The 14,304-nt window shown below is 35.4% G+C and overlaps 2 protein-coding genes across 4 annotated transcripts; one reads left to right on the top strand and one right to left on the bottom strand.

The window, feature by feature from the left end:
• The first annotated feature begins 521 nt into the window (after window positions 1-521).
• Window positions 522-7,437, top strand: LOC120261444 (probable protein phosphatase 2C 60). 3 transcript variants are annotated; one of them, XR_005536604.1, is made up of 7 exons: window positions 522-982; window positions 1,160-1,232; window positions 1,372-1,796; window positions 2,170-2,537; window positions 5,512-5,748; window positions 6,779-7,205; window positions 7,299-7,437. XR_005536604.1 is itself a non-coding variant. In XM_039269338.1 (6 exons), exons 3-6 carry the CDS (start codon window positions 1,478-1,480, stop codon window positions 7,043-7,045), a joined length of 1,191 nt encoding a protein of 396 aa, XP_039125272.1. In that variant the 5' UTR covers window positions 522-982; window positions 1,160-1,232; window positions 1,372-1,477; the 3' UTR covers window positions 7,046-7,437. The 3 variants fall into 3 exon arrangements, 2 of the variants coding, with proteins under 2 accessions (XP_039125272.1, XP_039125283.1); XM_039269338.1 differs by having other exon boundaries at window positions 6,779-7,437; XM_039269349.1 differs by lacking the exon at window positions 1,160-1,232 and having other exon boundaries at window positions 6,779-7,437.
• A 966-nt stretch (window positions 7,438-8,403) lies between these two features.
• Window positions 8,404-11,665, bottom strand: LOC120261435. The gene is made up of 7 exons (XM_039269326.1): window positions 11,394-11,665; window positions 11,112-11,294; window positions 10,423-10,494; window positions 10,163-10,344; window positions 9,436-9,851; window positions 9,175-9,359; window positions 8,404-9,082 (listed from the first exon to the last, which is right to left on the bottom strand). Exons 1-7 carry the CDS (start codon window positions 11,473-11,475, stop codon window positions 8,709-8,711), a joined length of 1,494 nt encoding a protein of 497 aa, XP_039125260.1. The 5' UTR covers window positions 11,476-11,665; the 3' UTR covers window positions 8,404-8,708.
• Between the last annotated feature and the right edge of the window lie 2,639 nt (window positions 11,666-14,304).

The following is a 14,304-nucleotide window of genomic DNA, read 5'->3' as shown; positions in this document are numbered from 1 at the left end:
CAGAACCTGATTTTTCAATACACTTTTTTTTTGTCACTATATTTTATCTCCTCAATTTATTTTATTTTATAACATATACTCCTTGTTTAATATTTATAGGTTTCACTTAATATGTTATATTTTCCTATTTAACATTATGAGTTTTCGCTTAAAATTTGATGTTCCCTTATAAAATTATGTGTTTTCGCTTAAAAATTAAAAGTCAATTCTGTCAACATCAGCTACTTTTATATCAACGTCGGTTATTTTTTATGTTCAAAGGTACAAAAAAGAAGGACCCTCTAAGAATATTGAAAATTATGGGTTTTTTGTTTGTGTGAATATCTAAACTTTAGAGAGATTATTTGTTCAATGCAAGTTTCATATTTACCAATGAGTCCTCGATAGAAATCAATTGGGAGTATAGAACATTCCACAGGGGTGAAGATCAAAAACAAAAAAATAACAGGGATCTAAATGAAAAACGGTTGAAAATTCCACTATAAATATAAATATAAATATAAATATATATACACCCTGGATCTCTCTCCTCAATCTCATCTCCCACGGCCGAGTCCCAGATCCTTCCCGATCTACCCCTCCTTCTCCCTCCCAAACTCTTCTCTCCGTTCTCTCTCTTCTCTCTCTCTCTCTCAAGCACGTGCGAGAGGAGGGCGTGGTGGTGGACCCCATCGCTGGCCTCTGCTTGGCTGGCCCTGAGCTCGCGTTGTTTGGTTTTATATAGCTTTTTCTCCCGGGGGCCTTGAACAGAAGAGTATCTCCCAACCAGAGAACCGACGAGGTACCAGAGAGCTTCTTCTCTCCGGTGGCATCACGAATTGATGACATTTGGGCGGTGTTTCTGAGAAATTTCCATCAAATTGGTGTCTTTTTGAGTGCCCTTTGTTGGATTTGATGGATCTCTAGATCTGAGGCCTTTGCTTGCTGATTAACTGGGGTTCTCGTTGATTTCAATCGGTTGGACTCCAATTTGAAGAAAAAGGTTGGTTTTTTATTGTTTCTTGGGTCTTTAATGGTGGAAATAGGGTTTGGTGTTTCTTGTTTGACATTAGAATAGGGGATTGGTCTTTTGGATTTGGTTTTTTGATTTCGGGGTGTTGTCGGCGTGCATAGATTGATTGATTGGGATTTGTTTTTTTTCTCTTTTTTTTGTTTCAAGGGCTTGAGCGAGCTGGGGTTTCGATCTTTGTTGTGGAATCTACTGGATTTCGCCGATTGGAATTGGTTGCTAGGTAAGGAATGGATGCCGATCTTTGGTTTGTGTGTTGAAATCGTACGATTGGCATCATAAGATTTTCTAGGAATCACCTTTGACCGGATAAACAATAAAAGATTCAATCTTTACTAAGGTTTTTATTCTTTTCTATATAGGAAAGGAGGAAAGGAAAGCTAGTTCCTTTTTTTGTCATTTCGGACGCCATTGTAGAGGTTGGGATAGATGTTGAGAACTCGGAGGCGGGTGTGGGTGAGATGAGGGATGTTATCGGGGTTGATGAACTTCCTGCGGGCCTGCTTTTGGCCGTCATCCGAACGCTATGTCCACACAGGCTCCGATGCTTCCGGGCGGCAGGACGGGCTGCTTTGGTACAAGGACTCGGGACAGCACTTGAATGGTGAGTTCTCCATGGCTGTCGTTCAGGCAAACAACTTGCTTGAGGACCAGAGCCAGATCGAATCCGGCCCATTGAGTACCCTTGAGTCTGGACCTTATGGAACTTTTGTTGGGGTCTATGACGGGCATGGTGGACCGGAGACGTCCAGATACATCAATGATCATCTCTTCTATCACCTTAAAAGTAAGTTTGCAATGATTGTTCCTGGTTAGAATTGATGTATCTTTCCATTAGTTTGGCTGTGTTCATTGAATTGTGAACATGCATGAGATATTGGATAGTACACTGCAACTTTTCTGGTGGAGCAATCATTAGTCTTTTCCAGCTATTAGTTCATGGAACTTATACAAGGCTGATGTGGTTCTTTTCCTTATGTTGTTTGGTGCTGTTGAGATTTTAGTTATGTTGTGATTTATGGTTGCCAGTGTCTCTTTGTACTGAAGTTTGTTTTCCTGGTTGCATTTGGTTTTGGCTTCATGTATCACTGACTCGTGAGGTAGTAACCTATTTTAAGTATCCTCCTTTGTGTTTAAACAAGAGGGCCTGTGCTTGGCAGGATTTGCAGCTGAGAACCAGTCGATGTCAGCTGATGTGATACGGAAAGCATATCAAGCAACTGAAGAGGGTTTCCACACACTGGTTACCAAACAATGGCCCATGAAACCGCAGATTGCAGCTGTGGGTTCTTGCTGTCTAGTTGGGGTAATTAGTGGTGGAACGCTGTATGTTGCTAACCTTGGAGATTCCCGAGTTGTTCTGGGAAGGCTTGTCAAGGCAACTGGGGAAGTTCTGGCTGTCCAGTTGTCAGCAGAACATAATGCAAGTATTGAGTCTGTCAGGCAGGAATTACAATCATTGCACCCAGATGATTCACACATTGTTGTCTTGAAGCATAATGTTTGGCGTGTAAAGGGACTCATTCAGGTACTAGCTCTTCGTCTTTTGTTGTTATTTTTGACTTCCCCATGCTTATACTTAGCTATTTATTTCTCTTGCCATGACCATTTCAGAGGGTAAATGCGCATTCACTACATTGCACTTTCAGTCTGGTTTGTTTGTCATTCTTCTTAAATGAGTTGCCACATCTTGTTGGAAATATATTTTACGCCAAAACAAGATAACTTGCTCATTGTTTACTTGGTTATGTGAAGCATTTTATTTATAGATGAACTTTTTATGTAAGGAAATATCATTATTTGAGAATCTAGATTATCACTTGTGAATTTCATGTGCGCTTTTAATATAATGCTATTACATTTACCTTCTTACTTGTTTATCTTTTATTTCATTCAACTTGTTAATCCTTTACTGGAATATGGGCTTTATAGCTATGATAATTTCTCTCTTTCTTTTCACATTGGCATTTATTTTAAGATTGCCTCTAATTGTTAAGTACAAATGTCTGTTGTTTTCATCTTGCACTGTAGCAAGGTTTTATTCAATGTTGGAAAGTGGAACCGGATCTGATTGTTCATGCTCTTTTAATGCTTTGTTTTCTTTTTATATTTAGTTATTTGTCCACTATTAAGGGAATTGTTAAGCCTTATGGGGAAGTAGGCTGGCTGACTACAGCATTCAATGTCGTAACCTATATTTGTGATGATTTTATGGGATGCGATGTATTATAAGTGTTAAGGTGATAATATAATTGTGAAACCATTTCTGGCCGAGCTTAGTGTTGCAAACCTTAATGGAATCACTTTCATACCTTGTAACTCATCATTTATGAGCCGGATTGGCCAAGTTTTTTGGTGGCTGGGAGTGATGTCATCCAATTCATTTGAGTGGCTTATTCCACATTTATAGACTTTAAGACTTTTGCCTGTATAGATCATATTGCATATATTATTGCTTCTAATTGTTTGCCGAGGTTTGTTGTCCAATGGTGACATACAGTTGAAGCACATTTTCTCTAGTTCATGGTTACCATCCTTATTGGGCTGCTCTTATCACTGTCGGGGGCAAGGTGAAGCAAAATTTGTTTCATCAAACTGCAGCAGCACAATGGAGCTGCTGTTAGTCATGTTTTCAGATATACTTGTGACCTCCATTTTAACGCAAGCCTACCAGATACATTTGTGAGTTCCAAGCTTAATGGATTGATTGTATGTTGTGTTTAGCCAGATTTTGACCCTGTCATCAGGTTGTCATGGATGAATTTCTTCTCTTGGTGCTAGAAAGTGAATATTGTGTGATGATGTCCAAGCTCTAAAGCTGCTATAATTTTTGAAAGGTCAAAATAGTTTGAGAAGTTTGGAATTGCTGATACTAGATCATAGAAACAAGGGTCTCTGCTTTTTTTACCTTCTATGGGTACAACTATGGTATCCTCCCTCTCCTTGTTTTCATGGAACTGTAGAAAACACAATTGTCATTCCTACCATTAATCCTCTTTCCTCTTTCTACTTTGCTTCTCTCTTTGCTTTAGAATCTTTTGCGACCATTCCTCCTATTGCATCCATTTATGACTGGGTGTTTTTGGGGTCTAAATGGTCAATTATCTTGTGTCTTCTCAACTTCTAGTTCACCTTTTATTCAGAAGAATGCCTACAAATGGCAATGTGAAGTGCCAACATCTGTTTTGTACATCTTCTGATTATTATTTTCCGCAGGTTGCTGCTATTATCAGCCAACATCTGCTGCTTATTTGCAAAAATAGCAAGATCCAGAGCTCAATTTGGCCAAGTTTCATATGGTTCTTTCTTCTGCATTTATGTTCTTCATTTCTTGATTATGTTCACCCCTTTTTTCCTTTTGTTATTCATATTATATGGTAATCTTTGAAGTGGACGTGATCTTAGAAATGATAATGGCAGTATTGAAAATGGTTAAGAAAATTTGGTGGCTGGTTCAATAAATTGTATGGATTATTCTTGAGAAAGTTGGGCTTTTAATTTGTATCTTCTTTGTGAAGCAGTGAAGCCTTTCATTAAGGGGAATTCCATAAGTGGATAGCATTTGTAATGTGAAATCTCTCACAAAATGCATTGCGTACCTATGGTTCAGACCTACAACAAAATAAATTTAAAATTTAATAATGTATTAAAATATTTCAAATTGACTAATTGGAAGAAATAAGTTCTTAGAATCAGCATGACAAACCATTAGACTATGCCCTTTTAAATTCAGGTTGATATTAAGTGTTTCTGCCTTTCTCAATCATAAACAGCTGATGTAAATTGTCTATTAACACACGACTGGCTTTTCTGTGATTATACTTGTGTTGTTAGTGGTTTTAGGTGTTTCCGCTATGATTATTGGATAATCATGTGCCCTTTTATAGGCCAGGGAGGAAATTAATGGGCTCTGCTTTTGTAAAAGCCATTTTTTTTGGTCTGAAACTAGAGACGAGATTAAGGAGGCACTAATTTTAAAGCTTGACAAATTTGGCTGTTGAGAGAAGGTGGAAAGAGAAGTTTCTTTAAAATTGCCAAATCAACTTACTCGCAGTTTTGGCAAATGAATGACTAAAATGCGTGAGTTGTTTTTCGCTGCCCAGATATTTCTTGGAATATGCACTGCTCCAAACTTTTAAGGTGATATTTGTAGGTTGCCACACTACAAGGGGGTGATCTTCCTTATAATTCTTTTTTACTCTTTGTTACCCAGGCAGTCCATCTTGATCGGTCAGATATTTGGAATAGCCTTTTATGCTGATAGTGGACTCCATTGCTGAGAACATCCAAGCTTCAGAACTTTGTTGACCATCAAAGTCAAAAGTTAATGTCTGCTGTAATTTGTTGCTAAATGGTTGCCAAACCAGAACCATTAAAAAATATTTATTTTGTTTTTCAATTGATCGTTATTCTTCTTGCATATCAAATTTGCTTGAATTACTCATTCATGATATGACTTTATTTTTAGGCTATGCTCTTGAACAAATGTTATGATCATGCAGGTTACAAGATCAATTGGTGATGTATACCTAAAGAAGACTGAATTTAATCGGGAACCGTTGTTCGCAAAATTTCGTCTACGTGAGCCTTTTAAAAAGCCAATACTTAGTGCTGAACCATCAATTTCTGTGCAAGCACTACAACCTCATGATCAATTTCTTATATTTGCATCTGATGGGCTCTGGGAACACCTGAGCAACCAGGAAGCTGTTGACATTGTTCAAAACAATCCCCGCAATGTAAGTTCCTCATCTTTATTATGTTGGTTACACTATTGGTAGCATGAAATTTTTAATTTTTGCAGATTGATTGCCTCTCATATACACCATCACTTTTCTGTTTTTATATATGTTAAACCTTGAAAATTAATTAGTGGTCCATGAAACAGCCGACTTACTGTTATCTTAACTTCTTTAATACTGATTACTGAATGATCTGGTTTATATATATATATATATATATAGATACCGGTGCCCAGAACATGATTTTTGGAGGAAGAGCATTGTAGTAAAACATCTTGTTTCTAAAATATTTAAATTATATTAAAATTTTAAATTAAAGCAAAATGAGATTTGTAGAATCATGAAAATTAAGATATCTTTCAGAAAAAAAAAGAAGAAAGATATGGAAGAATCAAGATAATGAAAAAAGATTATGGAGTCTAAAAACACAAGGTGAATTCTAAAAGTTGAAGATTATGATTGAAATCAAAGAAAAACTAGAATTGAAAGGAGACAAATCATCATGATGTATCTAGTGCATCTACACCCTAGGATATACATCTGAGTATGGGCAAGGATTTTTGTGTACTTATTTCCTTGAAATGGTGATTTATCTTTGCAATTAAACTGATTGTTGCGCAACGTTCTACCAAAACCTTTTTTATTTTAAGTTGAATACGACATTTTTTTAATGTTTTTTGGGTCAAACCCATTAATTATCAGTTCATATTCCGTGAATATCTAATGTATATATTGTGCTTTGTTGTTGCAATTGCGATACTATGAACTACTGACACTGAAAATAGCCATGGGCAAGTGTCACAAATATTAAACCATTGTTAGTGGCTGCTATCGTTCTTCTAGTTTATGAATCAAATCACAAAAATTCATGGCTCATGATGATCAATTCAGTGAAGCATGGTTATACATAAAATTGCTATAATTCTTTGTTGTTTTTATAGTCAAATGATAAAACTCATTGCCTCCCTTTCCTGCATGCATTTGAATAGTTAGAAGTCACTTATAAATATGCCAAGAAATCCTGCAGGGAAGTGCTCGGAGGCTTGTGAAAGCAGCACTGCAAGAAGCGGCAAAAAAGCGTGAGATGAGATACTCTGATCTCAAGAAGATTGACCGTGGTGTCCGTCGGCATTTCCATGATGACATCACGGTCGTAGTCGTGTTTCTTGATTCGAATCTTATAAGCAAGGCCGGTTCATCCAAGGGCCCGCCACTCTCACTGAGGGGCGGCGGGATCACTCTGCCTGCAAACTCTCTTGCACCATGCACTCCACCCGCAGAACTCGGAACATGATGAAGCTAGCTCATCTCGGCTCGGCTCGGCTCGCCTCCTCTTTTCGCTCTGTTGTACTAAATTAAGTAGTTCGTCAGACAGACTTCCATGACTGTGCTCTCGTCGATGTTTTCAGGGAGCAGCTTTGTATTTGCTTCAATCTACCAAAAGTGTAACATTGGTATGCCGAAAATTATTAGTTTTCTTCATGTTTATGCTGCTTGTGGAAATGCTAGACTGGTGTTTTTAACCCTTTTCTGTTTGTCTTAAGTAGCATGCAGCGAAGAAAAGCTTCATTCAAAAGATAATTCCAGTTTTTATTTCTTCTACTGAGCATTGACTCCATTCACTCTGTAAATTCACTGGAACGCTGAACTTTGCCATGAATGTAATTGTTCTTGTGTTTGGTTTCATTTGATTTGATTTTATGTGGGCTAATCTTGTGTATTGGTGAGCTGGTTTGCCCTGATCTTGTTAATGAAGAGCCTGCAGGATGTGGTTGGAGTAGTTTTTAAAGATGTCAACGGGGCGGGAATTCATCGGGATATATTTGGGATATATTTTCTGGTCATGGTTCAGAAATTATATTTCCATCCCCGAACTTGAATACGGAGAATTTTTTTTCTCATTCCTGTAGGGATTTTTTGGATTTGGAGATTCTCAGACTTTAATTAATAAATTAAAATATTATTATTTAAAATAAAATTTATAAAATATTTACTAAAACTACTATAAAAATTTTTAATAATTGAGAAACTCATTTACAAATACTACCTAACACAAAATACCAACACAAAATACCAACAGACACTCACTAATAAATTATTTGCAAAATTTAATTTTTTTTTTAAAAAATATAATATAGTTAATATAAGTTTAGAATTTTATTTAATTTTTATACTAATTCTCATTTAATTATTAATAATTTACTAAATAAATAAATAAATATATAGTTTTTTTTCAATTTTTATTTAGATATTTTTAACATAAAATTATATATATATATATATATATATATATATATATATATATATATATATAATATTTAAATTAAATATTTAATATCTCGGAGCCGGAGCGAGAAGGGTATTCTCCGACCCTGGCCCCAACTCTAAAAAAATTTCATGACCTCAATTCTAACCGGACAGAGAATCGGGTTCTCTATTGGGACCGGGATCCATTGACACCCCTAGAAGTTTTGAGGGGATGACAAGCACGACCCACAAACACACCTGCCCATAACAATTGGTTTTTTTTTTTTTCAACATCTTGGTAAGTCAACAGAAACAATTTGCACGAACTTTCCTTCTCTGTTACTTTGAAAACTGTTTTACCCGTTTCTCTGAGCTCAGTGTGTCATTATCAAAAAACAAAAAAAATGAGAATGATGACAATAAAAAAAGGTCATCTCCAAAATGAGCAAAAAGTAAACTAAGGATTCACCTTCAACAGATGATATTTTACATCCTAACTTATTCTTTGCTAAATAATACAATTTCCTTTTTTTTAACAAAAACAAGGGAGCGATACCACCAAATGATCGAGGCTGAAGTACAATATATATATATATATATATATATATATAAGGAACTCAGACTTTCCATTCTTCCAAAAATGAGGTGACTCTGAGCACCAAACAATCAAGAACAAGAAAAAAAAAAAAGATGATGAATGTATACTACAGTCAGCCAGCAGGGGATGTTCGCGCAACAGGAGGGAGCTGAACATCGTCCAGATCTCCGGGATAGGGCGACCAAAGACCTAACCCTCCCCGACTCTCCTTTAAACCGCTACTATTCTTTTTGAACTCATCAAGGGATTTAACCCACTCGACGACAGAGGAATGCTCTCTTGTGTGTGCATATAGCATGAATAGCGAGTTATATTCACAGTTAGGGAACATGAAGAATTTGAATGCATCTCCTAACCTATACACAACGTAGCCGAAACTGAGCTGGTCCCTTGGTGTGAAGAGGTTGACCTCGTTAAACCAGAGACAACTGAATAGATTGGTCATTGTTGTGTGCTCCCGTATAAGGACAGCTCCCTCTGGCACATCTGTGTTTTAATTATGCATGTGTAGTTAGAATCATTGATCAAGAAGAATTCGGAAGCTATTTGTGTGTATCTAAGGTATATGCTTTTCTTACCACTGATTGTCCTTTTATTTGGACTCCAAGGCTCCATCCCCTCGTACCGGTAAATTTTCATGTGCAAGTCAATTAAAGGTCGTGCGTATCGCTTCCTTCGTTTGATCGAATCGGCCTCCTCATATATACTTCGGTGATGTTTATGACATGCTACTGCAAATGTGTGCTTCCCTCGCCAAAGATATCTATGAAAATTCAGGCAGGTTAGAAAGTCGTGGCATAACTAAATTAACTCAACATAGTAGACAAAAGAGAAGGCACCTTTCAAGAATAAGCAATGGATCAACGATCAGCTCCATTTTGCCATCGATCCAAATGCTATACCAAGCTTGAGGAAATAATCTATGGGTCAATATCTTAGGAACCTTCCCGTTCCTTCTAGGCTCGTCATATGGAGGGTTATGCAATGCTACAAGGCGCCAGATGCCAACCCATTTCCCCCCATCTGGATCCTCATGCACAGTGACATTTTGTTTGATGAAATCAAGGGATACTTCATCCACCACCATTAGAAAGCAAAATAACTTCCGGGAACGATCACTAATGTTTGATGGTTGATGTGGAACATCATACCCATCAAAAATACCGGACGCAACTACAAACCTGCATCTTTTAACATATTTTACATCTATGGGATCCATATCTGCACCTCCATTTTGCATAAACCCACAATGCACCTGGTAGCAGACCAAGAGAGAAGCCAAGGAGAAAATTATCAATCCTTCGACAAAAGAAAGGAATATAATACCAGAAAGATAAAAGGTCTATAAATTTTGCACTAAAGACAGAAACGGAAGGTTTAACATAAACTTCCAACAAGATTTTTGTTTTCCCAAATCCTATGTATGGCTATACAATTGAAGAAAACTGGTTGACGAAAGAACATGAATAATTCCAAACATCCTCCTTTTACAAGCCCCAGCCATCAACATACATGTAAAAGCACTATAATTCAAAACTAAATAAATAAATAAAAATTGCAACTCACCTTCATTGTCGTGTTAAGTTTAAAGCTATTCTCCCTCTCTGTCCAACTTTGATGTCCACCAAATAGTGGAGGATTTGCTTTCTCATCCACTGTGATATATGACAACCTTTTAGGAATGGTATTAGGAGTTCTCCTTGGGATAACTATGGCCTCAGGATCATCAGCGAGAGGAATTGAGCAACCTACATAAAACAAAAAATGTGAGACCTTTGAGAAAGCTGGAAGTTGGAAAGAAAGAAGCTGTCCAATAATAAACTCACGATGTTGTGGTTTTGGTGACAGCCCGATGCTGTCTAACATATTGAGCACCTTGCTATCTTTTTTACACAAAGCTGCAGATAACACAACTCATTACAAACCATTTGAGATTAGAACAAATTATAAAGCAAATCAAATCTTCAAGTGTTTCAACAATTCAGCTTATTTAAGGAAAGGGGATGCTGTAATCATAAGCAAAGTTTCAAATTCATAAAAAGAGTAAACACTGGAAATGAAATATTGAAAGGCCAACATTTTTATAAGCACAAAACAACCACAGAAATGAATTCATCACTACTGCTATCTACTTTATACCTCCATCATGAATAACAATAAAACTAGATTTACTTGGTGCAAGTTGTTACCATTCAAAAAAGCCAAGCATAATTGATTCTGTTCATCTTCTTGTTAGACTAAATACAATGTAACACTCATACAAAGATCATTAACATCTGAAACAGTCATTAAATCCAAATATCAGTTTATGCACCAACACTCTAAAGCACAAGTGATTTAATGTTCTTTGATAAAAAAAAAAATAGTGATTTGGATTGAGGAAATGACAAGAAGGAAACTAGTTTCTAAAATGTTCATTTCATTTCATATTACTCAGTCCAAACAAGCGCTAAAAGAGGCTAAAATCTGAAGAAAAATAAAAATGAGATTATTCCGAATGGAAATGAAAGCACACCTGATAAGAATCTGATATTGGAACTACACGACCAAACATGAAATAACAGCGCGATAAGAATAAGCATCATCCAAACAATGGCCGACACAAAGACAAGCCGGACAAAGCCTCTCCTCCAGATCATCTTGATAGGGTCCTGTGCCGCCCTCCCCGGAGAAAAATCACCATCCTCCTCCTCCTCCTCTGCATTCAAAAAACACACAAACAAACCAAATCACACAATCTCCACCACCAAATCTAGAAATCCATCCAAAAAGAAGCAATCTTTCATTGTTTTCTAACCTTTATACCGCGATGTCTGGCTACTCCGATCCGTCCTGCGTGCCGCTCGCATAGACAGCGAGCGCTGCGCATCCGCCTCCATTGACACCCCTCGAGCTCAATTGGAAATGAATCTTGGAGATCAAGAACACATCTTTGGATCAAAAATTGAGAAAGTTTCCAGAATGGAAGGGATTTGGGTTTTAGGGATTGACGCTTTGGGGGAGATTGGGAAGAGTGAAGGGAGGGAAAGGGTTGCAGATCTGGGTGAGTGACGAAGCGAAGAGCTAAGGTTTGTTTTTGAGTATTATTTATTTTTTTGAAAGGATTATTAAAGCAATTAATTGTTTGTTTTGGACCTTTGATATGATGGATATTATTTATTTTTGAATTTTTTGGGCTTTTGTGTGAAAGATACAGGTATAATCACCAAAATAGTCCGTGTACTTTTCTCTCTCCCTTTTCCCTCTACTCAGAAATGCTCCCGATCAGTCCCTCTATTTTTAAAAATATACCCACTTAGTTAAAAATGCTCCCAACGAATCTTTCTACTTTTAAAAATATGCCCACTTAGTTAAAAATGCTCCCAACGAATCTTTCTACTTTTAAAAATGTGTACGGGACCAAAAGAGAAGAGAGAGAAAAGTAGAGGGACCAACTAAGATATTATACCAAAGATATATATATATATATATATTGTGACAAGTCCGCAGCCAGTCAAGCACAGAGATGCATCTAGAAATAAATCTTATTTGCTATGTAACTTTGGGAAAAAATATTGTTACTACTATAGGTCAAATAGTTGTTATGAACAATATTGCAGGAGTATAATTTTGAATTTTTACCATTTTACATATTTTATTGTCCTTTTACACGCTTTGTGATAAGTTATCACTGAGGTTGTCGGGACCGACCCGGCGATCGAGCCGCAGCCCTAGGGGTCGAGGGTCGATGGGTTCGACCGGGTTGAGCCAGGGGTTGAACCGGGAGTCAATAATAAAAATATTTAAAAAAATATTTTAATAATTAATAATGATAAAAAAATAATATAACATATATTTTAATAATTAAAAAAACACAATTAATTAAATATGTTTAAAAAGTTTAATTATATAGATTTTGTTTTTTTAAAAATATCTAAAAATACAAATAAATTTAATATTTAGAATTTAATTTAATATAATATCATTATTTTTTAAAAATATAAAATATTTTAAAAAACTAAATGATTCTCTCGGGACTCTCACCCGTTCTTTTCTCATGACTCAAAATTCAAAAAAATAATAAATAAATGAAAATATGGCCACTATCCCTTCTCTCTCTCTCTCTCTCTCTCTCTCTCTCATCCTCTCTGGCCGCACCTCTCTCTCTAACTCCCTCACCTTCTCCGGCAGCACACCATCTCCTCTCACGGTCTCACCATCGTTAGTATTTTTAACCCGTTTGATCCGGCGGGTCACCAGTTTCCGGGTTAACCGGCCGGGTCGTCGAGTTTTTGGCCGAGTTATTATATGGCCGAGTCAATGCATGTAACCGGACCGGCCTCATGGCCGGTTCCCGGTTTTTCCGGTCGAACCGGCCGGGCCGGTCCGGTTTTGACAACCATGGTTATCACTGGAATACCAGTGGTTTGTTAGGGTTTGTATGCATTTTATCAATTTAATTACACAGCATGAATTATTTATTTATTTTTGATAGCTTATGTTAAATCTGATAAAAGAAAAATTATAACAAATGTAAATCTAGCTTATGTATTTTATTATTTTAAAAATATATTTTAAAACTGACTAGTGACAATTGGAAGAAGGGATCTTTTATATTTTATAAAAATAAGGGTTTTTTTCCACTATAACCATTCTTTGTTTTTAAATTATCAAAATAATCTTACCCAAAATATATTCACCAAACTAACCATAAAACCATCACATCAACCCCATTTCATCACCTATGTGTTTTTAAAATATAAAATATTAGGTATTTTTTCAAAAACACACTTTATTTTTGTAAAAAAATACAAAACAAAAATATTTTTTATTTTTTAAACCATTTTCTTAAGTTATTATTAATAAATATTTATTATTTTTTTATAAAAAAACTGAAAAATAAAATTATTTTTTAACAAATGCAAATATCAACCTATATGTGTTGTGCCCTCCTTGGTATACTCTAAGCTCCTACAGGCAGAACCATACTCCATGTTTTCATCCAGTACTGAGTTCACAGTTTTGGTAATATGTTCCTGGACCAAAAATGATTCCATCTGTGGGATGACGGACCGCTGGCCGACCAGAGATCAGACGTAGAAGCATGCACATGTATTTTCTATTTGTACTTGAATGCAATTATTGTTTTTTAAATTATAAATAAGTTATTCGATCAAAATAATAATAATAATAATAATAATAATAATAAAGTTGTAAAAATAAGTTTTTAATAATAATAATTATTACTTAAAAATAAAAAGATATATAAACCAATAATAATAATAATAATGATATATTTTTTAAAATAAATGCCGTTAAAAAAGTTTTGGTGTTTTTAAAAAATAATAATATATATTTTAAAATAATATATCTTTTTAAAATAAATCCAGTTAAAAATTATTTTATTTTATTTTTTGGTTTTTTATAAAAATAATAATAAACATTTAAAATAAAAATATTTTTGTTTTGTATTTTTTTTAAAAAATAAAATGTGTTTTTAAAAAAATACCTAATATTTTATATTTTAAAAACACATGGGTGATGAGATAGGGTTGATATGATGGTTTCATGGTTAGTTTGGTGAATATATTTTAGATAGGATTATTTTCACAATTTTTTTAAAAAAAATGATGGCTATAATGAAAAAAAAAAGCCCTAAAAATAATGTTTGCATATACATAACTCACAGCACCAATATTTGCGCAGGGATATATTTTACGATAAAAATA

Source organism: Dioscorea cayenensis, chromosome 1, assembly GCF_009730915.1.
Source record: "Dioscorea cayenensis subsp. rotundata cultivar TDr96_F1 chromosome 1, TDr96_F1_v2_PseudoChromosome.rev07_lg8_w22 25.fasta, whole genome shotgun sequence".
Lineage (NCBI taxonomy): Eukaryota > Viridiplantae > Streptophyta > Magnoliopsida > Dioscoreales > Dioscoreaceae > Dioscorea > Dioscorea cayenensis.
This window is presented reverse-complemented; position numbering and strand designations above follow the sequence as displayed.